Source organism: Mirounga leonina, unplaced genomic scaffold, assembly GCF_011800145.1.
Source record: "Mirounga leonina isolate KUSES-001 unplaced genomic scaffold, KU_Mleo_1.0 Mir_104, whole genome shotgun sequence".
In the NCBI taxonomy this organism is placed as follows: Eukaryota; Metazoa; Chordata; class Mammalia; order Carnivora; family Phocidae; genus Mirounga; species Mirounga leonina.
In genome coordinates, this window is record NW_023270231.1 from 19,304,682 (window position 1) to 19,328,421 (window position 23,740).

Consider the following 23,740-nt stretch of genomic DNA (forward strand, 5'->3'; position numbering starts at 1 on the left):
TTCTAATTTCTATGATTTCTTCTTTGACCTATATCTTATTTGGTCATACTTCTTAATTTGCAATATGGAGTTTGTCCTAGTTACTTTTTTGTATTGCTTCCTAACTTAATAGTATTTTGGTCTGAGTGATAATCTTTTGACATTGACTAAGATGTACTTTGACTCCTGGTCTGTGGTAAATTTTGTGAATATTTCGTGTAATTGTGAATAGCTATTCTATCTAAGTCCTTTAGATGAAGCTTGTTAAATGTGTTCAAATCTTCTGTATCCATAATAATTTTTTTGTTTGCATGATCTATCAGTCAAGAAAGACATATAAAAATCTCTCATAATGACTGTGAATATTCCTTTTTCTCCTTGTACCTGTATCTATTTTTGCTTTATGAAGATTATGTTATTAGTCATTCAGTTTTAAAGATTTTTTATTTATTTATTTGACAGAGAGAGCAAGCACAAGCAGGGGGAGCGACAGGCAGAGGGAGAGGGAGAAGCAGGTTTCCTGCTGAACAGAGAGCCCTACACAATGCTCATACCCAGGACCCTGGGATCATGACCTGAGCCAAAGGCAGATGCTTAACTGACTGGGCCACTCAGGCGCCCCTAGGCATACAGTTTTGAAATTATTAAATCTCAATGAAATAAGTCTTATTGTACAGTGGCCTCTTTATCTCTAGTAATGCTGTTTTCATTGAAATCTATTTTGTCTGATATTAATATAGCTATACTGGCTTTCTTTTGGTTGTTTTTTCTTGTTACATCTCCTCCCATGTTTTTACATTTATATATCAATTCTAGTTTTTATTAGGTTGGTTAATCAGAGTATCTAGCTAGCCCTTCTGATCAGAAATGGAACTTTTTTTTTTCTTGAATACTGGAATCAATTTGCTAATACTTTAAAGAGGATATTTACATTCATGTTCATCAGTGAGACTGATCAATAATTAGGATGATATTATTTGTCATCCACACTGAGGAAGTTTTGAGAGTGAAAGGGAGTACAATATTTTTCCAGGCTTATGGCATAGAGATTGATTATAGTACCATTGGCTGGCATCATCAGGATTTATGAACTGCCTAATCATTTTGGCAAGGAATGGAAGTAAAGATAGGTTTTCCAGTAATTAATCTAGTTAGGGCTCAGACGTACCCTGTTGGTTTTATAACTGTTATTGTATTACTCTATATATCTGACTATAAGCTGATTATATATTGAATGAAGTTGTACAGAGAAAGAAGGAAACAGACCTGGATTTGAATGTCTGTCTCTGTGACTTAATTGTATAATCCTTAGGTAATGACCTAACTCCTCTGAACTCCATTTTCCCCATCTGTATAATAGAGATTATAATGCCTACCTGGTAAGGATATTGTGAAAATTAAGGATAAGTGAAAGCACTCAATATGTTCTTAGTACATAGTAGATTCTCTTATGTTAGCTTATCCCCTTCTTTAGTTTCTGTTGTAAATTATCCTGTGTATTTGCTTTTTGAAACAAAGGTTGCTTTTTCCCTTGTGACTTAAAGTTGAAATCTTCCCTACTACTCCCCTGTTTACTTTGGATCAGAAAAAATTTCCCACTATGCCCTCAGTTATATGCATGTGGCATTTGGATAATTTAAGAAGGTATAGAAATTAACAGTATTGACAGTAGCAAAATTTTGACCAAAGGAAATCAATTAATGCTTATGTTATATTATATTATTAATATATTATTATATTATCAGTATATATATTAATTATATATATTAATATATATAATATATATATTAATATATATTAATAATAATATATATTAATTATCAGTGAAGCGAAAAGGTAAAATATGATTATCCTTAAAACTTCTTAGATATCTTCTATCTTCTTAGGTAAAGCAGACTCCCTACTTGACCTCTTATATTCTCGCAATCCTTTAACAGGACTTCATTGACTTAACTAGAGAAACCAGACCAAGGGCAAAGGACCGCAATGGACTCTGTGTGATTGACCTGACAAGAACTGAGGAAGAAAATAGACCTATTGCCACTCTGGACTTGACTCTAGAACCTGTCGCTCCTTCCCAGAAAGAGCCAACCAGTCTTCAGACTTGTGCCAGCCTCTGCAGCAAAGAGGTGACAGAAGGGCGGGGAAGCTCTTGGCCTGCAGCACGGAGAATCATTAACAGCGATCCTGTGGATTTGGACCTTTTGGAAGAAGCCACATTTGAAGGTCCGCAACCCCCTACATCCATCAGCGGGGACTCTGCTTATCCAGCAGAGCCAAATTGTAGCTCAACTGCATTCAAAGGTGACCTTGGCTTCTTGGCAAGCCTACAGCTATCTTCAGATATTCGCTCCCTCTCCCCAACAAGCAATAATGGTAGCAGCAGCAATCAGAGGGCACCCTTGCCATGCCCACAGCAAGATGTGCCTTGCCCATCACAAGCTTTGCCATGCCCACTGCGAACCATGCCGTGTCCACTGCGAGCCTCACCATGTCCACCACGAGCCTCCTCGTGCCCACCACGAGCCTTGTCATGCCCATCACAAACCGTGCAGTGCCAAGTACAAGCTTTGCCTCCCTTGCCTCAAGAAGTTCCATGCCCTCCTCGAGAAATGCCATGCCCTCAGCGGAATGTGCCAAGCCCACCTCCAGACTCATCGTGGCAACCTCAGCACTCACCCAACCCACCTCAAGACTCACTGTGCCCACCTCAAGACTCTCTGGGCCTACCTCAAGATGTACCAGGCCCACCTCAAAACATATCATATCCACAAGATGTGACACACTTACAAGATATGCCTCAATCATCAGGAGATGTGCCACAGTCACCACGACACGTGCCACAATCACCAGCAGACATGCCACAGTCACCAGCAAACGTGCCACAGTCACCAGCAGACGTGCCACAGTCACCAAGAGATGCACCACAGTCACCAGAAAGTGTGCCACATTCCCCTGGAGAAGTCCCAGACTTCCCAGGAGATATGTTCCGTTCACCTAGAAACAGGCCATGCTTGCCAGGAGACATGCCACACTCACTTGGAGACTTGCCTCACTTACCACGAGACAGGCCTTACTCTCTCCAAAATGATGTACATAACCGTGACACGCCTATGGAAGTCTCAGCTCCATCCTCTCCAAGGTTCTCTCCCAGCCCACAGTTTCCACAGTCTGAAACTTCCTTAGAGAAAGTTCCTTGGTTCTCTGTCACAGAAACTCCAGCCAGAAAAGAGAGATCACTGTCAGAGCCTGCTAACCCCGGGTCTGCCCAGGTACAAGCACGAACACCACAAGGTGGGTTATACAACAGACCATGCCTGCATAGACTGAAGTACTTCTTACGACCTCCGGTGCATCACCTCTTCTTCCAGACACTAATACCAGATAAAGACACAAGAGAGGTGAGCTAACATATCTTCCCCTAGAGATTAGGTGTCCTCTGTATAGGCCTCGCATGAAGTCACTATGCTGTAAGGAGTCCATGCATGAGAGAACAGGTCCAGGATGAATTCGATATTTTTATCTTTCCTCCTCTTGTGGAATCATCTAGTGTAGAGTCAGACCTGGGTTCAACTTTCACCCCCACAGTTAGCAACTGGCACTGTAGAAGTCACTATACCTTTCTGAGCCCTAGCTTTCCTAGATGTAAAATGGAGATAAGAACACACCACACAGGATCATTAAATGACATAACATATGTAAAGTGCCTATTAGAGTGTCTGGCTCATTATAGGCCTTCATCAAATACTTCTCTTCAATTCCTATGCCTTTCCCTTCCTGATGCCCTTATTACCCCTTCCATATCATAGAGACAGTGATACTCTGGACACTTCTGTGCCTCCAAAATTATTACTTTCTGGCTTTTGGGGAGGAAATTCAATTTTAAGATTTTAATGGGACTGCTACTTCCCATTGGTCTTTTTTAGTTATGGGAACTAAACCAGCTGCTTTTCTTAGCAGATGTAAGGAAAAAAAATTGTGGCTGAGTCCTACAATATGAAGCTATTTTTTCATTATCCATAACCATATTCTCAACATTAAGAAGACTGGCTTGAGGTAGGCCAGGAATTCAAAAGGTGCATTTTTGGAGCAATCAGCAATCCAGCGTAGTATGTATCAGGCATTCACATTGATTTGGCCTTGAAGAGTGAATTTTTTTCTCTCATTTTTATTGTTGTTATAGCTTCTGGTATGTTTTATCTCTTCTCCTTCTGAATGACTCTCTCCAACCACTAGCCCGTTCTCTTTTTTCCTATGGGTTTGCCTGGTGATACAGCCATTATGAAGAGCATTTGGGGGACTTGAGAGAGTCTGTGTTTCCCTGGTCAAGACTGTAGTGCTTTGTAGGTGCCGCACAACTAGAGAAGCGCCAGTAGCTGCAAATGCGGGTACCACATTCCCTTCCTGTGTAAACGCAGCTTAGGTTCAAAGACGGCAGTTAGGCCAAACAAAAGGGATTTTTCTTCTTAATTTCTTACTTTAAAGAACCTTGGCCATCCAGAGTTCATCTGTAAATCTTTTCTGTCTCTTCTATGATTTCTTTTGGGCTTTTAATAAGTACTTCTTCACTAGGTCATTTTCCTCCCAGAACTTCTTAGCCAGTCCCCATGCTGCCACTTACCAGCCATAGGCCTTAAGTCTTCTGAGTCTCTCTTGGTTTAGCTCTAAAATAAGTCATAATGACCATATCATAAAGTTGTTTGACTTAAAAGTAAACACATAAAGCACAGAGCCACCTTTCAAGACCTAAAGAAATGTTTTATTAAGTATTAGTTCCCCTTGGGGCGTCTGGGTGGCTCAGTTGGTTGGGCGACTGCCTTCGGCTCAGGTCATGATCCTGGAGTCCCGGGATCGAGTCCCGCATCGGGCTCCCTGCTCGGCGGGGAGTCTGCTTCTCCCTCTGACCCTCCCCCCTCTCATGCTCTCTCTCTCTCATTCTCTCTCTCAAATAAATAAATAAAATCTTTAAAAAAAAAAGTATTAGTTCCCCTTAAAAAGATGGGCATCAGAAGAATTTGTAAACTTTACCTATTTGTAGATGTCCCCATTTGTAGGCAAGAAATGAATAATATAGGTTCAAATATAGGTAAAGTGTCTCACAAGTAAAATAGTCACCAAAGCAAGATATTTTGTCCTCATTGCTGGCTCTTAATTTTCATTACATGCCAGGTATAGTATTGGTCTTTGATCAGTAAGATCAGGGGTTACCCTCAGGTGATTTGAGACATAAGGAAAGCTCACTGGACTTCTCCAGAAGATTTTCTGAAAGGACAATTCCAGCCATCACTGTTTTACTGTTATACATAAGCGGTCAAATATTTGGTTGATGTTTTAAATTTAATACTTATTCTCAGATTTTTTTTTTTTTTTTAAATAGAGACAGAGAGAGAGAGACAGTAAGAGAGGGAACACAAGCAGGGGGAGTAGGAAAGGGAGAAGCAGGCTTCCCACGGAGAAGGGAGCCCGATGCGGGGCTTGATCCCAGGACCCTGGGACCATGACCTGAGCCGAAGGCAGACACTTAACGACTGAACCACCCAGGCTCAGTCTCATCCAGAGAGAGCGAGAGGAGGAAAGAGAGAAAAATAGAAAGACTGGCAGAGAGACACAGTAAAAGAGGGAGACTCAGAGAAAGGCAGTAGGGAGACCATGACCATAGAGGGTACTGTTAAGTGATATTGCACTAGGGATACTGAACAGCACTTTGTACTTCTTCACAACACTGAATTTTTAAATTTATAATTTAATATCTGATGGTTCCCCTCTTGTATACACACATACCCTGTAAGTTCCATTAGGGAAGATCTCTTGTTTGCCTCTGCAATCCAGCACCTGGTACTGGCAGAGTAAAAGTGCTGCCCCTCGGGGCTTCTGGGTGGCTCAGATGGTTAAGCGTCTGCCTTTGGCTCAGCTCATGATCCCAGGGTCCTGAGATCGAGCCCCGCAGCATTGGGCTCCCAGCTCAGCAGGGAGTCTGCTTCTCCCTCTCCCTCTCTCCCTACTTGTGCGCTCTCTCTCTATTATTGCTCTGTCTTAAACGAATGAATAAAATCTTAAAAAAAAAAAGTGCTGCCCTAAAGTTTCCATGAATTGGTTGAGTGACAATTGAGAGCAGACAAGAGCACAACAGTCTTTGTCCTGAGCACCTCATATTTATGATGTTTTTGCCCTAACTTCTAAAACAGTATATGGGGCGCCTGGGTGGCTCAGTCGTTAAGCGTCTGCCTTCGGCTCAGGTCATGATCCCAGGGTCCTGGGATCGAGCCCCGCATCAGGCTCCCTGTTCAGTGCTTCTCTCTCTCCCACTCCCCCTGCTTGTGTTCCCTCTCTCGCTGTTGTCTCTCTCTGTCAAATAAATAAATAAAATCTTTAAAAAAAAAATTACTTATGGTGCTATCAGTCAGCATTTATTATTGTTAATAATTTTGGTGTATTTCCTGCTCGGTTGCCTTTTTATACATAGACATTTTAAATTTTTTAATAATGGGGATTTTTAACAAAAATATATTTATTGTTGGTTTTAGTGTTTAGAAGTAGTGTGAATTTAGAGGGTAGATCTGGGGCTATACCACCCCATGTGTGAAATCACCTTCTGCCATTTGTTACATGCCAAATGCTTACTCTCTAAATCTGTTTCCTTATCTATAAAATAGGAATAATATGTATGTATTTATAGGTTGTTGTGAGAATTAAAGTGAGGATAAGGTAAATGTTCAAAAATTATTCTTGTTGTTATATTACAATATCAAAAACTTCAATGTTTTTTCTTCTGGTTATGAAAGTAATATATATCTATTGTGGAAAAATACAAAAGAGCATATAGAAGAAAATCATACATAATTCCATCCACCACCCAGATAATAGAAAACCACTTTTCACATATTCTCTCCCAGTCTTTTTACATACATACTTTTAGGGGGTGTAGGGGAAGCAACTTAACATTTACGGTTGACAGTAAATCAACTACATGGGATTCTTTTTTTTTTTTTTAAGATTTTATTTATTTATTTGACAGAGAGAGACACAGCGAGAGAGGGAACACAAGCAGGGGGAGTGGGAGAGGGAGAAGCAGGCTTCCCGCTGAGCAGGGAGCCCGATGCGGGGCTCGATTCCAGGACCCTGGGATCACGACCCGATCCGAAGGCAGACGCTTAACGACTGCACCACCCAGGCGTCCCAACAATAAAACATATTTAAAACATCTTTCTTCATCTCTTTATTTCAGAATCTGATATAGTATCATAACTACCCCTAAACTATCTTCTCACCTTCACTCAAATCAACTTAGGCTAGCTCTTGACTCTTTTGTACTTTCTTTTCTATGCTATATTTTAGCACAGATGCAATCATATGTACAACCTTGAATTCTTATTTTTAACATAATATAAATATTTTCACATGTCCTTAAAAGTTTTTTAGATAAGGCTTTTCAGTCCTTTTATTGTTTAATTATGAATATTTCAAATGCATGGAAAATTTTGCTGTCTTCAACCTGTTTCAGAACCTCTTGTTTTTATGTCTGTAGAAACCTATCCTAATTGCTTTCTTTTTATCTCTACAGAGTAAGGGTCAAAAATTAGAACCCATTCCTCATCGAAGACTAAGAATGGTAACAAACACCATTGAAGAAAATTTTCCCCTGGGGACTGTGCAGTTTTTGATGGACTTTGTGTCACCCCAGCATTACCCACCCAGAGAAATTGTGGCTCACATCATCCAGAAAATCCTGCTCAGTGGCTCTGAGACCGTGGATGTCCTAAAGGAGGCCTATATGCTTCTCATGAAAATTCAACAGTATGAACCTTAGATGTTGGTGAATCTCCTAGGGAACCTGGACTCAGGGCACAGCTTTCTCTTGCCTAAGCTTGCTTCAGCTAACCATTAGAGAGGGTGATTAGTATGTCAGTGTAATTTGGGTTGCAAGTGACAGGAAACCCAATCCAAACTAGCTTTAACAGCTGATAAAAGAGAATTTAATTATTCATGTTACTAGAAACCTAGGAATAAGACTTAATTCAGTTCAAAATGGTTACCAGGATCCATTTTTCAGCCCTGCTCTGCTCCTCTTTTCAGGATCTACATAGTAGTCTTCTCAGCCTCCAGCTTTTATGAGAGCGTCCACTTCCTTTATAATTACACAAGAGTTCTGAAATTGAGTCTTGTAGGCTTTAATTGGTATAACAAAGGACATGAGCTTATTTTTGAACCAATCACTGTGAACTGAAGGATAGAATATCATGATTGGCTAACTGCTTCACAGACTTCATCCTAGGAATGTGGTAGATAAAGCTAATGGGCTAGAGTAATAAAGAATTGATTTCTTCAAGGCAAAATTGGGGTACTAATGCCTTCCAAAAGAGAAGTGAATAGTGAAAGTTCCACTACCCTCAGATGACATGGTATCATGTCAAAGGATGGGCAAGAGCAGTGAGGATAAGAGGTTTCTTGTTTCTGTCATCTTCCATATCACATCCCCTCTTCCATTGAACTCTCCAGAATTCTAATTGATGTCACTTGACTTTCAGGCTACATCCAGCTAATGCCAAGACAGTGGAGTGGGACTGGAAGCTGCTCACTTATGTCATGGAGGAAGAGGTAACATAACAATTATGAGGGTGTATCTTTTACACAAGTTTTAATTAGAAACAAAAGTGAAAGCAAATCTGATAGTAAAGTCTTTGCCCTTATTCCCTCCTTATACTCCCACCCCCACCAAAAAATTCCTATTGAAATGGTGTGTGCTGTCTTCCAATTCAAAATTAAGTGTATTCACTTATCCCTGTCCTTGAGATCCCATTAAAAAGAATAGTAAATGAACAGAGAAAGATATAAATCCATGGCAGTGAAAATAAGAGGAAGGGCAATAGATCTGAATGAAAACTAGAAGAACTAAAGGAAATGTAAGATTGTTACTGGTGAGGCTAGGCAGAGAAAGCCACAGGCTATAATACATGCAGCCAAGGAGCAAGGAAATCTACGCTTTAGAGCAGAGAGTTTTCAACTCAGAAACACAATATATATAAGAGGGTTGGAGCCAGACATAGGCTGTAAATTTGTTGAAAGTTTGTAGATAGAACTGACAACCTCTCCATTCTTGAGTACAGAAAGTTCGGTCATCAGACTACCTAATTTCAGGCAAAAAGTCAGAGGATTTATTGTCTAAAAACATTGAATGAACCATCTGTCATAAACAAAGGCACCTAGTATAGAGTTAGTGTTCCAGAAAAAGTCTTTTGCATTCTGACTTTTAGGGATCCCTAAATTAAATTGCCAACTTTCTGTCTGCTCACCCAAAGCACTTGGATGGAACAAATTATTTTAGAGAATTCTAAACTCAACCAAACTATTATTCAAGTGTGAGTGTAACATAAAGACATACAGGAACTTGAAAAAATATCCCTACACCCCATTTCTTTGGTTACCTAAAGGTATGTGTCAAAAGAATGGGGGATAATAAAGAGGGAGGCACAGGATCCAGGGAACACTAGATCTAATCCAAGAGAATAATAAAGAGAATTCCTAAAATCATGGTGAATAGTAGACCTAGAGAGCATTCAGTCCAAATTGGAGCAAAATAATTTAGGGCTTTAAGAAAGATCTGGGAGGGGTGCCTGGGTGGCTCAGTCATTAAGTGTCTGCCTTTGGCTCAGGTCATGATCCCAGGGTCCTGGGATTGAGCACCACATTGGGCTCCCTGCTCCATGGGAAGCCTGCTTCTCCCTCTCCCACAACCCCGCTTGTGTTCCCTCTCTCACTGTGTCTCTCTCTGTCAAATAAATAAAATCTTAAAAAAAAAAAAAGAATGATCTGGGAAACATTACCAAGATGAAAGACAAGGAAGCTCCAGGCTATTGTTCTCCCATGGAGATGCCAAGTTAAGAAAAACATATGGACCAGAATACTTTTGTGAAAACTCTGGAGATCAATTATGAAGTTTCAGTACCCAAGAGAATGCATAATCAAGAAAGAACTCAATGAAAGGAATAGGAAATTTTGGGTTATTTTGTGTGTCCATGCCCCTCCCCTACCCAGCATAGCATGGTGCAACTGGGAGGAAACCTCACATGCCTCAGCTCCTCCCTCAGGGTGGAAACAAAAGAGTGGACTTTGAGTCCAGTGCCCCGGCTTATTAGGGAGCTGCCCAAAGGATAGTTTTGGTCTTACCTGACTCAGAGCACTGATGGGAATAGTGATATAATTTGGAAGCTGCTGAAAAGAGAGATGATCACTGCCACATGTTAGAGCTTCAGCGATTTTGTAGTTCCACAGGCAGGCACCAGGGGAGCAAGAAACTGCACTCCTGAGAAGAAACAAAGGCAAGCCATTTGGAAAATTAAGATAGATAAAAGCACAGATACAAGCCCAGAAAAAACACAACCCCTGAAAAGTTCTGAGAGAGTCCAGAACCCTTAACCAGGCTAATTGGTGAAGATCTTACCCTGCATGAACTCAGTGGATAGACTGGGAAGGGTGTTTGTTTTTTCAAATGCTTAAGCCTCAACAAAAGATTACAAGGTGTACGAAGAAACTGGGAAATATGTCCCAGTCAAAGGAATAGAATAAAGCTCCAGAAACCAACCATAAAGAAACACAGATCTCTTAATTTCCTAACAAAGAATGTTTTTAAACTATCTTAAAAATGCTCAAGGAGAGGCACCAGGTGGCTCAGTCAGTTAAGCATCCAACTCTTGATTTTTGCTCAGGTTGTCATGAGATCGAGCCCTGCAACGGGTTCTGTGCTCAGCACAGAGTCGGCTTGGGATTCTGTTTCTCCCTCTGCTCTTGCAACTCCCTCCTGTTGATGTGTGCACACGTGTGCACACACACACTCTCTCTCTAACATAAATAAATAAATCTTTTTTAAAAAATGCACAAGGAGCTAAAAGAGAACAGAGAGAGAAATGACTAACTGAAGCATGAAAATGATGCATGAACAAAATGAGAATATTAAAAAACTATTAGGAAGAATCAAACATATTCTGGAGCTGAAAAGTATAATAACTGAATTGAAAAATTCACTAGAGGGATTCAACAGCAGACTTGACAGGCAGAAGAAAACAGTCAATGAACTTGAAGAAAGGTCATTTGAAGTCATTGAGACACAGGAACAAAAAGAAAACATAATGAAGAAAATTGAAGAGAGCCTAAAGGACTATGGGACATCATTAAGTGGACCATATATGCAGTATAGGAGTCCAAAGAGAAGAGAGAAAGGGGCAGAGAGCTTATTTGAAAAAATAATGACCCTGAACTTCCCAAATCTGTGGAAAGAAATGGACATACAATTTTATGAAGCTCAACTCCAGTGAGGTTAAACCAGAGACCCACACCAAGACATATTATAATCAAAGTGTCAAAAGTTAAAGACAGAATCTTGAAAACAGCAAGAAAAAAGTGACTCACCATATACATGGTGTGTATAAGATTGCATAAGATTTTTAGCATAAGATTTTTAGCATAAGATTTTTAGCAGATTCTCAGCAGAACTTCGCAAGTCAGAAGGCAATAGATTGATATATTCAAAGTGCTGAAGGAAAAAAAGCTATTAACCAAAAATACTATATCTGGCAAAACCATCCTTCAGAAATGAGGGAGAGCAGCAGGAGAGAAACAACACATCACATACAGGATCTCGGTAAGATAATCAGCAGATTTCTCATCAGGAATTTTGGAGGCCAGAAGGTAGTGAGCTGATATATTCAAAGTGCTAAAGAATAAAACTCAACCAAGATTCCTTTATTCAACAAAATTATTTTTCAAAAATGAGACAGAAATAAAGACATCCCCAGATAAACAAAAGCTGAAGGAGCTCATTTCCACCAGCCCTGCCCAGCAAGAAAACCTAAAGGGAGTCCTGCAGAGTAAAATGAAACACTGAATAGTAACTTGAAGCCATATGAAGAAATAAAGATGTCAGTAAAGGTAAATACATGGGCAATTATAAAAACTGCTATTATTGTAACAACATTTTATAACATTTGATTTTGTACATGGTTAAGTGACTAATTCTAATACTAGTCTAAAAGCTAGGATTATTATAACTTTGAAACTCCACATTTTGCTTTCTACATAATTTAAGATACTAATGCATTTAAAAGAACTATTAATTTGTTTTGTATGAAGATGTGGTTATGTGACATCAACAACCAAAAGGGTGACAGAGCTGTAAAGGAACAGTTTTTATATGTTATTGAAGTTAAGCTTGTATGAGTTCAAATTAGAGTATTATAACTTTAGAATATTAAAGGCAATCACAGTGGTAACCACAAAGACAACAGCTATAGAAATACACAAAAGGAAATGACAAAAGAATTCAAACTTTCACTCTAAAAAGTCAACTAAAGACAAGAAAATGATGCAGGAAATAAAGAACAAAAAAGCTGTAAGGCATTTAGAAAACAGCACAATGACAGAAGTGCATCCTTCCTTATCAGTAATTGCTGTAAATGTAAATGGATTAAACTCTCCAATCAAAAGACACAGATTGGCAGAATAGATAAAAACACATGATCCAACTACATGCTATCTACAAGAAACTCACTTTACATCCAAAGACACAAGTAGATTGAAAGTGAAAAAATGGGAAAAGATCCTCATGAAAATAGTAACCAAAACAGCACAGGTGGCTGTACTAATATGAGACAAAATAAACTTTAAATCAGAAAATGTTACAAGAGACAAAGGAGGACATTATATATTAATTAAAATTTTCAATACAGCTGTAAGATATAACAATCATAAATATTTATGTACCTAATGATAGACCATCAAGATACGAAGGAAAAACTGACAAAATTAAAGGGAAAAATACACAGTTCTATATTAATAATTGGAGACTTCAATAACCCACTCTCAATAATGAATAGAATAGCCAGAATAGAAGATAGGTAAGGAAAGAGAAAAAATTAAACAATGTAATAAACCAACCAGATCTAACAGTTATATGCAGAATATTCTACCCCCAACAGCATGTACCTTCTTCTTAGTGCACATGGTACATATTCCAGGATAAAACCATATGTTAGGCCACTAATTAAGTCCCAGTAGATTTTAAAAGATAGATATCATATAAAGTATCTTTATTCTATGAAACCAACATCACCCTGATATTAAAGCCAGATACAGACACTAGAAGAAAACTGCAGACCAATATCCCTTATGAACACTAATGCAAAATCCCCAGCAAAATACTAGCAAACAAAATTCAACACCATATCATGTGGATTATACATCATAATCAAGTGGGATTTATCTGGGAATATAAGGATGTTTCAATATACAGAAATCAATCAATGAAATACACTACATTAACAGAAGGAAGGACAAAAACCACATGATCATCTCAATTGATGCAAAAAAAATGCATTTGACAAAATTCAACACATTTCATCATAAAAACTCTCAACAAACTAGGAATAGAAAGAAACTATCTTGTAAAAACACTATATGGAAAAACCCACAGCAAACATCATATTCAGTGGTCAAATACTGAAGCTTTTCCTCTTAAGATCAGGAATAAGGTAAGGATACCTACTTTTGTCTCTTCTAGTCAACATAGTATTAGAAGTTTCTACCCAAAGCAGTTAGGCAAGGAAGGGAAATAAAAGACATCCACATTGAAAAGCAAGAAGCAGAATTATCTCTGTTCATAGATAACATGATCTTATATGAAGAAAGCCCTAAAGATTCTACACAGAAAAATTCTTAGAGCTAATAAACAAGTTCAGCAAAGTTGCAGGATACAAAATCAAGACACAAAAATCAGTTGCATTTCTGCATACTAACAATCTGAAAAGGAAATTAGGAAAACAATTCTATTAACAAAAGTATCAAAAACAATAAAATACTTAGGGGTAAACCTAACCAAGGAGATGAACAATTTGTACACTGAAAACTACAAAACATTACTGAAAGAAAATAAAGAAGACATAAATAAATGATAAGATATCTCATGCTCAGGGCGCCTGGGTGGCTCAGATGGTTAAGCGTCTGCCTTCGGCTCAGGTCACGATACCAGGGTCCTGGGATCGAGTCCCACACTGTGCTCCTTGCTCAGCAGGAAGCCTGCTTCTCCCTCTCCCACTCCAAGCCCTGCTTGTGTTCCTGCTCTCTCTGTCTCTGTCAAATAAATAAAATCTTTAAAAAAAAAAAGATATCTCATGCTCATAGATTGAAAGAATTAATATTGTTACGATGTCAGTAGTACCCAATCAGCACAGTCAGCACAGAGTCAGCACAGTCCCTATCAAAATCCCAGCAGCGCTTTTTGCAGAAATAGAAAACTCTGTCCTAAAATTCAGATGGAATTTCAGAGGACCCTGAATAGCCAAAACAATCTTGAAAAAGAACAAAGTTGGACTATTCATACTTGTTGATTTTAAATATATTAAAAAGCTACAGTCATCAAAACAGTGTGGTAATCTCATAAAGACAGACATATAGACATGTGCAATAAAATGGAGAACCTGCCCCCCAGAATTTTGTGAGTATGGTCAAGTGATATTCATCAAGGGTGCCAAGATCATTCAATGGGGAAAAGATAGTCTCTTCAACAAATAGTTTTGGGAAAACTGAATAGCCATATGCAAAAGAATGAAGTTGGACCCTTATCTAATACCATATACAAAAATTAACTCTAAATGGAACAAAGATCTCTGATATCAGACCAAAAGCTATAAAACTCTTAGGAGAAAATATAGGGGAAAACTTCATGACATTGAATTTGGCATTGTTTTCTCTAATATGACACCAAAGACATGAGCAAATAAAGCAAAAATAGACAAATGGAACGATAGCAAAGTTGTTTAAAACTTCTGTGCATCAGAGAACACAGTCAGGAGTGAAAAGGCAGTCTATAGAATGGGAGAAAATATTTTTAAAATCACCTATCTGGGGGCACCTGGGTGGCTCAGTTGGTTAAGCATCTGCCTTCAGCTCAGGTCATGATCCCAGGGTCCTGGGATCCAGCCCTGCATTGGGCTCCTTGGACAGTGGGGAGCCTGCTTCTCCCTCTCCCTCTGCCTGCTGTTCCCCCTGATTGTGCTCTCTCTCTGTGTCAAATAAATAAAATCTTTAAAAAAAAAAATCACAGGGCGCCTGGGTGGCTCAGTTGGTTAAGCGACTGCCTTCGGCTCAGGTCATGATCCTGGAGTCCCGGGATAAGTCCCACATCAGGCTCGGCGAGGAGTCTGCTCCCTCTGACCCTCCCCCCCCCCCTCATTCTCTCTCTCAAATAAATAAATAAAATCTTTAAAAAAATAAAAATAAAAAATAATCACATATCTGATAAGGGGTTAATATCCAGAATATATAAAGAACTCCTATAACTCAACAACATTTAAACATTTTACTACAAAACTGGCAGAATTAAAGGAAAAATTGAACAAAATAACCTGATTTTTAAAAGGGCAAAGGACTTGAATAGAGATTTTTCCAAAGATGATATACAAATGGCCAATAAGCATATGAAAGGATGCTCAACATCACTAATCACAGAGAAATGCAAATCAAAATTACAGTGAGATATCATTTCACACCCAACAGGATGGGTACTATTTTTTTTTTTAAGATTTTATTTATTTGACAGAGAGAGACACAGCGAGAGAGGGAACATAAGCAGGGGGAGCGGGAGAGGGAGAAGCAGGCTTCCCGCGCAGGGAGCCTGATGCCGGGCTCGATCCCAGGACTCTGGGACCATGACCTGAGCCGAAGGCAGACGCTTAACGACTGAGCCACCCAGGTGCCCCAGGACGGGTACTATTAAAAGAAAAATTTTTAACGGAAAATAAGTAGTGGCAAGGATATAGAGAAATTAGATCACTTGCGCACTGTGGGTAGGATTATAAAATAGTATAGCCGCTATGAAGATTATATGGTGGTTCTTCAAAAAATTAAAAATAGAATTACCATATGATCCATCAATCCCACTTCATATACTCCCACAGGGGTATATATGTAAAAGAATTGAAAGAAGGGTCTCGAAAAGATATTTGCACACCCATGTTCATAGCAGCATTATTCACAATAGCCAAGAAGTGGAACTAACCGAACTGTCCATCAACAGATAACTAGGTAAACAAAATGTGGTATATACAGATAAGATGAAATATTAATTCTGCTTTAAACAGAAAGGAAATCCTCCCATATGCTACAACATGGATGGTAGCATAATGAAGACAAGATACTAAGTGAAATAAGCCAGTCACAAAAAAAGACAATATATAATTTGATGTATGCAAAGTATCTATAGTAGTCATATTAATATAAAAAACAAATGGGAGCACCTGGCTGGCTCAGTCAGTTGGGCCTCCAACTCTTGATTTCAGTTCAAGTCTTGATCTCTGGGTCGTGGGTTCAGGCCCCCTGTTGGGCCCCACATTGGGCTCTGCGCTGGGCATGGAGCCTACTTAAATTTAAAAAAAAAAAATTTTTTTTTTAAAAGCAAATAGAATGTTGGTTACCAGGGGTTAGGGGGAGGGGGACATTGGGTGTTATTATTCAATGTGTATAGAGTTTCATATTGCAAGATGGAAAAGTTCTGAAGATCTGTTGCACAACTACGGAAATATACTTAACAATACTAAACTGTACACTTAAAAATGGTTAAAATAATAAACTGTTACATGTTTTTTACCACAATTTTTAAAAATTTTAAAAAGAAAACAGGCTATAACAAATGTTGCCAAGAAAGTAGAGATACAGTAAGTTTCATACATTGCTGGTGGGAATGTAAATGGTACAACCACTTTGGAAAACAGTTTGACAGTTTCTTTAAAAAATTAAACATAAACTTATCATATGACCCAGCTATTCCACTTCCAGGTACTGACCCCCCCAAAAATGAAAATATATGTCTAATAAAGGCTTACATGTGAATGTTCATAGCACCATTATTCATAATAGCCAAAAAGTGGAAACAGACCAAATGTCCATCAACAGTTGAATGGATAAGCAAAATGTGCTATATTTATACATGGGAATACTATTCAGTAATTTAAAAAAAATTAGCTCTTGATACATGCTAAGACATGGACAAACCTCAAAAAAATATTAAGCTAAGTAAAAGGAAGCCACATACACAAGATCACATATTGTATAATTCTGCATATATGAAATGTCCAGAAGGGCAAATCAGTAGAGCCAGAAAGTAGAGGAGTGTTTACCTGGAGTTAGAGGTGGGGACGGGAATTAACTGTAAACAGGCATGAGCGATCTTATTTCAGTTATGAAGATGTTCTTTTTTTTTTTTTTTAAGATTTATCTATTTTAGAATGAGAGAGTGCTCATGAGTAGGGGGAGAGGAAGAGGAAGAGACTTTTCAAGCACACTCCATGCTGAGCGTGAAGCCCATCATGGGGCTCAATCTCATGACCCATGAGATCATGACCTAAGCTGAAACCAAGAGTTGGACACTTAACCAACTGAGTCATTTAGAACATGAAGATGTTCTAAAAATTGATGGTCATAGTTGCCAAACTCAATAAATTTACAACAAATCATTGAACTGTACATTTAAAATGGGTGAATTTTTAAGGTTTTTCAATAAAGTTGTTTTTAAAAATGAAAAAAAATTGGAAAAGAAGGGTATTCTCAAGATTCAACACCATTCTTGAGTTGAAAGAAGTAAAATGTTCACTGTAGGCAATGTAGGGAGGATAAAAAAAGAAACTTTAGGAAAATCAAAAAGCTTCACAAGAAAGGAATGATTTTCTTAGTATACTACTATATGGATTTCCACCATCAGTCCATGGAAGGCTGTTAGTCCCCACAGAAAAGGCCTTGTAACCCAGCTGTTTCTCTCTCTCAAAAACATAGCCAGTAGAGTCTCTCTCCTGTGCCATAGTAAATAATTTTAACATAGTCCTCTTACTGTAAACACTGTTTAGTTATAAGATTTAGAATCAATTTATATACAAAGCACATAAGACAAGTCTATTAGCCTTGACAGTGGAAAACAAAAGCGTAGAAGATAAAGATTAGGAGATGAAAAGGGATAGGATCTCTGAGAATAGTAGGGTTGCTATAACATCTTTATCTTTATATCAAGTGGGGAGTCAAGAGATACTCTATAGATGATGGAACATAAATTGAGATAGTTATTTTAGGAAGAGAAGCAGGGAAATGGCACAAGTGAGTTAAATCCTTATCTAGCATAGCAAAGCCAATAGGTAATGTCTAAAGTTAATAAATCAAGAAATAGTGATAAAAGCATCTTTTTAGAGATGTTTAGGGTAACTTTCAGAAGAAAGAGTTTAAAATTTCCCTCTAGGGTACTCGGGGCAAGCAGTAGTGGAGAGTGGTGTTAGTGGAAGACTTCCGTCATAAATCTAGCACAAGTACTTGGTTTTTAAAAAATCATTTGCACCAATTAACAAGGATTAGAGAAAAAAATGTACACATTTGGAAGACAAAGTTATCCATCCCCACCTCTTTAAAAAGAAAGAAATTGTTTGTGCTTACAATGGTCATTCTTTTTCCTGCTGACTAAACCATACCCTAGTCCATGAGTATATATTCTCAGAGTATATGCCTACCCCCTAGTGTTTGAAAAGTTCCTAAAGAGTCCAGAAATGGTTTGGGGCCTTATTTTTCGACTCCTCAAAGCCTGAGCTCCTGGGCCTGGGTCCCAGCACTCGTCTCCCAGTAAAGGGAAACCAACAAATGGTACATGTCTGCCTCTTGTGTCACAGGTGCTTACACTGGTTTTGGTACCGTTACCGTTCCCACCATGTAAATCACAAAGACACTGAGACTCAGAAGGGCAAGTTGAAGAAGGTGTGGATCTGAGTTTAAAACATCAAACGAAAATAAATACATAAGGTCTGTGTGCCATCAAAGCCCACATGCTTTCGGTTGGGCTTTCTCAGTTAGGATCATTTCACCTGTAACAACCCAACTCAGACTTGCAAAAACAATAAGGCTATGCATCAGCTCATGTTACTGGAAGTTTAGCAGTGGTATGGACATCATGGTTGCTTGATCCAGCAGCTCAACAGGGTCATTTAGGAGCCAGTTATGTCTCTCTGTTTTGATATCCACAGTTTGGGGTTTGTCCTGAGACTGACTTCTTGGTTATCTATCTCTTAAAATTAGGAAGTCTATAGTCCTGAGCCTCCAGGCTCCGAGACTGCCCTATTTCCCCTCTTTTGTAATGATCTGGACTGCCTGCTCTCTCAGGAGCTTCTTTTAGGTACAGACACACTTGTTGACACATGGCCTTCCCTTGGACTTCATATTTATGAGAGCCCAATACTCACTGTCATCGGGAAATTGAGAGGAAATACTTCTCATTTTTTTCTCCCACAGGGACAGAATCTGCCTGGGCGAGTCCTTTTTCTGCGTTATGTGGTACAGACTCTAGAAGATGACTTCCAGCAGATTCTGAGGAGGCAGCGACAGCACCTGCAGCAGTCCATTGCAAGCACTGTGCTGTCCTGCGACAAGCAGCCCCACAATGTCAGGTAACCAGCGCCTGAGCCTGGGGGTGACGAGAGGTCGGGGCCGTAAGTGGGCAGCTACTCAAGGCTCAAGAACATTGGGTGGATGAGACTATAGTCACTCGATAGTGTAACAGGGATAGCTATTAAAACTATGGATGATCCTAAAAGAAAATCTCTCTGTACCAGCTATGTGTCAGGCACCACAGCCTTCGTGGTTTTTCTCAAGACCATCAGATGTCCTTTGGTGTATTTCAGAATTGTCCAGACAGCCTCAGGAGACCTGGGCTTAACTTACGTAAAGGAGACCTTAACTTACGTAAAACTTTTCACAGCTTTTATGAACCTCAGTTTATTTCCTTCTCCCTGAATAACTCAAGAACTCTAATTTGTCGCTACTAGTTTCTGAAAACTAATATATGATAATAGGTCATGTGGCTAACAATACAGTCAAAATGGTAGCTAGCAAGCATGTGTTCTTTTTTGTAGAATCAGGGCAAGAGAGCGCTTCTGGAAGCTTCAGAGCAGGGAGATACCATATCCTTATATCAGTGGGAGAAAATGTGATTTCTAGGGTGGTGATTTCAGGCTGGAATTTTCCTCCTGAAACTACAACCCTTGCTTTTTTTGGAAATGGTTCTCACCAGACTAAAGTACCAGCATCCTTTTTTTTACCAGCATCATTGAAACTCTTCCATTCATATTTATGTTCCCATATGTTCTTGCATGTTTGTTAAAAATAGTTTTGTATGGGCCAATATGGGATACTATTATAACTACTTTAATAAAAAAAAGGAGGAAGCTTCATATTGTTTTGAGCATTAGCCAGCTTCCCTGCTTAGTTTGCATGGCCATATTCATTTTCCTAGATGTGGCATTTTATGTAGTTTAAATGTTAATGATTAGAAAATCAGTAAGTAGAGAATCTACGAAGAGCACAGGGATAGCATAGTTGGGTTTTAAATAGAAAAATAACAATTTAATTAATGAGAGCAGCTCTAGCAACCATTCTGCTTTGTGAGCATAGGATTGGATTGAGTGGGAGAAGAGAGAAACAGACTTACTTGATCCAGTCATGTCAGTTGCTTTCATTTCTATTTTGTACCATGCAGAGTGTGATCTTGGGTTTAAGGTTTAAAGACAGGCATTTGTGGGGCGCCTGGGTGGTTCAGTCGGTTAAGCATCTGCCTTCGTCTCAGGTCGTGATCCCCAGGTCCTGGGATCAAGCCCCACGTCAGGCTCCCTGCTCAGTGGAGAGCCTGCTTCTCCCTCTCTCTCTGCCTGCCACACTGCCTACTTGTGCTTTCTCTCTCTGTGTCAAATAAATAAATAAAATCTTTAAAAAATAAAAAATAAAGATAGGCATTTGTGGCTTCTAAATCAAGCCAAATCCTCTATTTTGTTTTTTATCAATGAGAAAAATCATCTGTTCAGATGGAGGAAAAACCTGTTAATCTTTGATTCACTAAGAGATGGATATTGGATTGAGGTTGTGGTTATATAGATGTATACATAGATTTATCAAAACTCATCAAGTAAAAACCTGTGGGCAATTTATTGTATATAAACCTCAAAGATGAGTTTTTGTTAATTGAAGTAGAGCTGACACACAATGTTATATTAGTTTCAGGTGTGCAGCATAGTGATTTGACAACTCTATATATCATGCTATGCTCACCACAAGTGTGGCTACCGTCTGACACCACACTGCACTTCTATAATATCATTGATTACATTCTCTGTGCTGTACCTTTCATCCATGTGACTTATTCATTCCATAACTAGTAGCCTATACCCCCCAATCCCCTCCACCTGTTTTACTCATCCTTCTACCCCTTGTGCTCTGGCAACCACCAATTTGTTTTCTGAATTTATGAGTCCGTTTCTGTTTTGTTTGTTTGTTTTTTAGATTCCACAAATAAGTGAAATCATGTGGTATTTGTCTTTCTCTGACTTACTTCATCTATCATAATACCGTCTTGGTCCATGCATGTTCTCACAAATGGCAAGATTTCATTCTTTCTTGTGGCTATTATTCCATTGTGTATGTGTGTGTGTGTGTGTGCGTGTAAATATATCACATCTTCTTTATCCATTCATCTATTGATGGACACTTAGGTTGCTTCCATGTCTTAGCTGTTGTAAATAATGCTGCAATAAACATAGGGGTGCTGTTCTGAACAAAAGATTCTCAGCAGCCATGTTTCCGTTTCAAAAAGGAAAGAAAAGTTTATTATTATTATAGAAACCTAATAGAAACAGAAGAGGAAAAGAATCTACATATAGATGAAGGTAATAATAGGCAATAAATGAGAATAAGGCAAAGTCACATCAAACCAGGTACTTAAAACATCCAACCTCATCAGCTGGGGAAGCCCCATGGAAACTCCAGCAAGGCAGGAGTCCCAACTGAGAAACCTGGGCAGAGCATCCTCCCCTCAGGCGAGACTTCCAACTGATCATTCCCATAAGGGCCATATTTATAGGGCAAATAACAGGGTTTGAAATTAAACATTTGTTTGCCTACATGCAGTTTGGAACAAGCTGTATTTCCATGTTATCATGTTTCTATATTTTCAAGGAGCCTGGGCTATGTGTGTCTGCCTTCCCTCCAGGATTTCATTTCAGGGAGCCAGCCCAGCATGGAGCAGGAGGGGATGAGAGATAAGATTTGTCGCCCTTGGCATCCAGAACGGAAGGGCCAGTTCTGACCTGGAGACCAGATAATGTATTTCAAACAACCAGGCTCCCAAGATTATTCACACAGCATGAGTCTCACAAACAACATTCCTTAGCCTGCCTGTGTACATGCAGGTCCAGATGGTCGGTTATGCGGGACAAATCACAAAAACATCTATCCATACAGAACAGGTGCATATATCTTTTTGAATTAGCATTTTCATTTTCTTTAAATACCCAGTAGTGGGATTACTGGATCATAATGGTATTTCTATTTTTAAATTTTGAGGAACCTCCATTCTGTTACCCTAGTGGTTGTACCAATTTACATTCCCAACAGTGCAAGAGGATTCCTTTTTCTCCACATCCTCACCAGCATCTGTTATTTCTTATCTCAAAGATGGGAATTTTTAAAAAGAGGGAGAGGCAGCAAGTCATTCTCTATATTACCCTTTCTTATGGGGCTTTCTTTTCTCTTTTAACTGTTCATACAAAGAATAAACTAGTTCTATAAGATTTAAGAAATACACTAGTTCCCAAGTCCCTTCACCTGCATTTTCCTTTCCCACAAGGGTAATCACTTTACTATTTTATGTGATTTTTTGGATATTTACCTCTGTATGACTAAATAGCAATACCTTGTATTGCTAATTCTTGATTTTTCTTTATTAACTATTATTTGTTGACTTTCTACATGAAGGACAAGAAGTTAGCTCTTTTTTCCTCCCTCCCTCCTCCCTGACACACACATTTCCCAGCCCCCATACTATTAATTTACTTATATCGTAATTTTCTTCAGAATCAATATTCAATGTTCAACTCAGAGTTGAGCCAAGTACTAAACTATGATTACTTTTCCTTTCTTTCATACCTTTGTGTTTCCTTAGAGTTAATAATTGCCTTATTTTTAGTTCCCCTGTATTATTTGTGCATATTGGAAGTTAACCCCAAATTCTCTATTTGCTCTAAATCTCCCCTCAAGATGTTCATTTGCACTGGGTAGTCTTCTTCTTCTTAAAGACCTCCTTCAGTCTGGATTGGTTGTCTTCTTTGCCAGTTTTTATCATAAATGTGAGAATTTCCTTTATCTGTTTCCAAAGTTAGATCTTTTGTATGTTTGTTTGCCCTATATCTTCTCTTTCTTGGTTTACTCCCTCATTTTAATAGATTAGTCTCCAGTGGCTTCTTAGAAATGGATGTGGGAAGTAAAATTTTTGAGATCTTCAATATCTGAAAATATTTATCTTCCCATATGTTGATTGATAGCAGTATAGATATTTAGATTACAAATAGCTTTTCTACAGAACATTGAAGGAAATTTTCTTTTTTTTTTTTTTTTAAGATTTTATTTATTTGACAGAGATAGCAAGAACAGGAACACAAGCAGTGGGAGTGGGAGAGGGAGAAGCAGGCTTCCTGCTGAGCAAGGAGCCTGATATGGGGCTCAATCCCAGGAACCTGGGATCGTGACCTGAGCTGAAGGCAGACACTTAACAACTGAGCCACCCAGGTGCCCCCCTGAAGGAAATTTTCCATTTTCTTCTAGTTTCCACAATTGCTGTTAAGAAGTCGTAAGTTACTTTGATTACTGATTCTTTGTATATGCCCTAAGTTTTTCCTCCGAAAATTTTTAGAATCCTCTTTTT

The 23,740-nt window shown here is 38.8% G+C and overlaps 1 protein-coding gene across 2 annotated transcripts in view; it reads left to right on the plus strand.

Annotated features, from left to right (window-relative positions):
• SIMC1 (SUMO interacting motifs containing 1) overlaps positions 1 to 23,740 on the plus strand; it is a 90,474-nt gene that overhangs the window by 38,756 nt on the left and 27,978 nt on the right. For both annotated transcript variants that reach the window (XM_035014760.1, XM_035014769.1), the window contains exons 2-5: positions 1,917 to 3,380; positions 7,541 to 7,773; positions 8,505 to 8,574; positions 19,285 to 19,439. In XM_035014760.1, the coding sequence (XP_034870651.1) occupies positions 1,917 to 3,380; positions 7,541 to 7,773; positions 8,505 to 8,574; positions 19,285 to 19,439 (1,922 nt within the window). The remainder of the gene's footprint in view (positions 1 to 1,916; positions 3,381 to 7,540; positions 7,774 to 8,504; positions 8,575 to 19,284; positions 19,440 to 23,740) is intronic.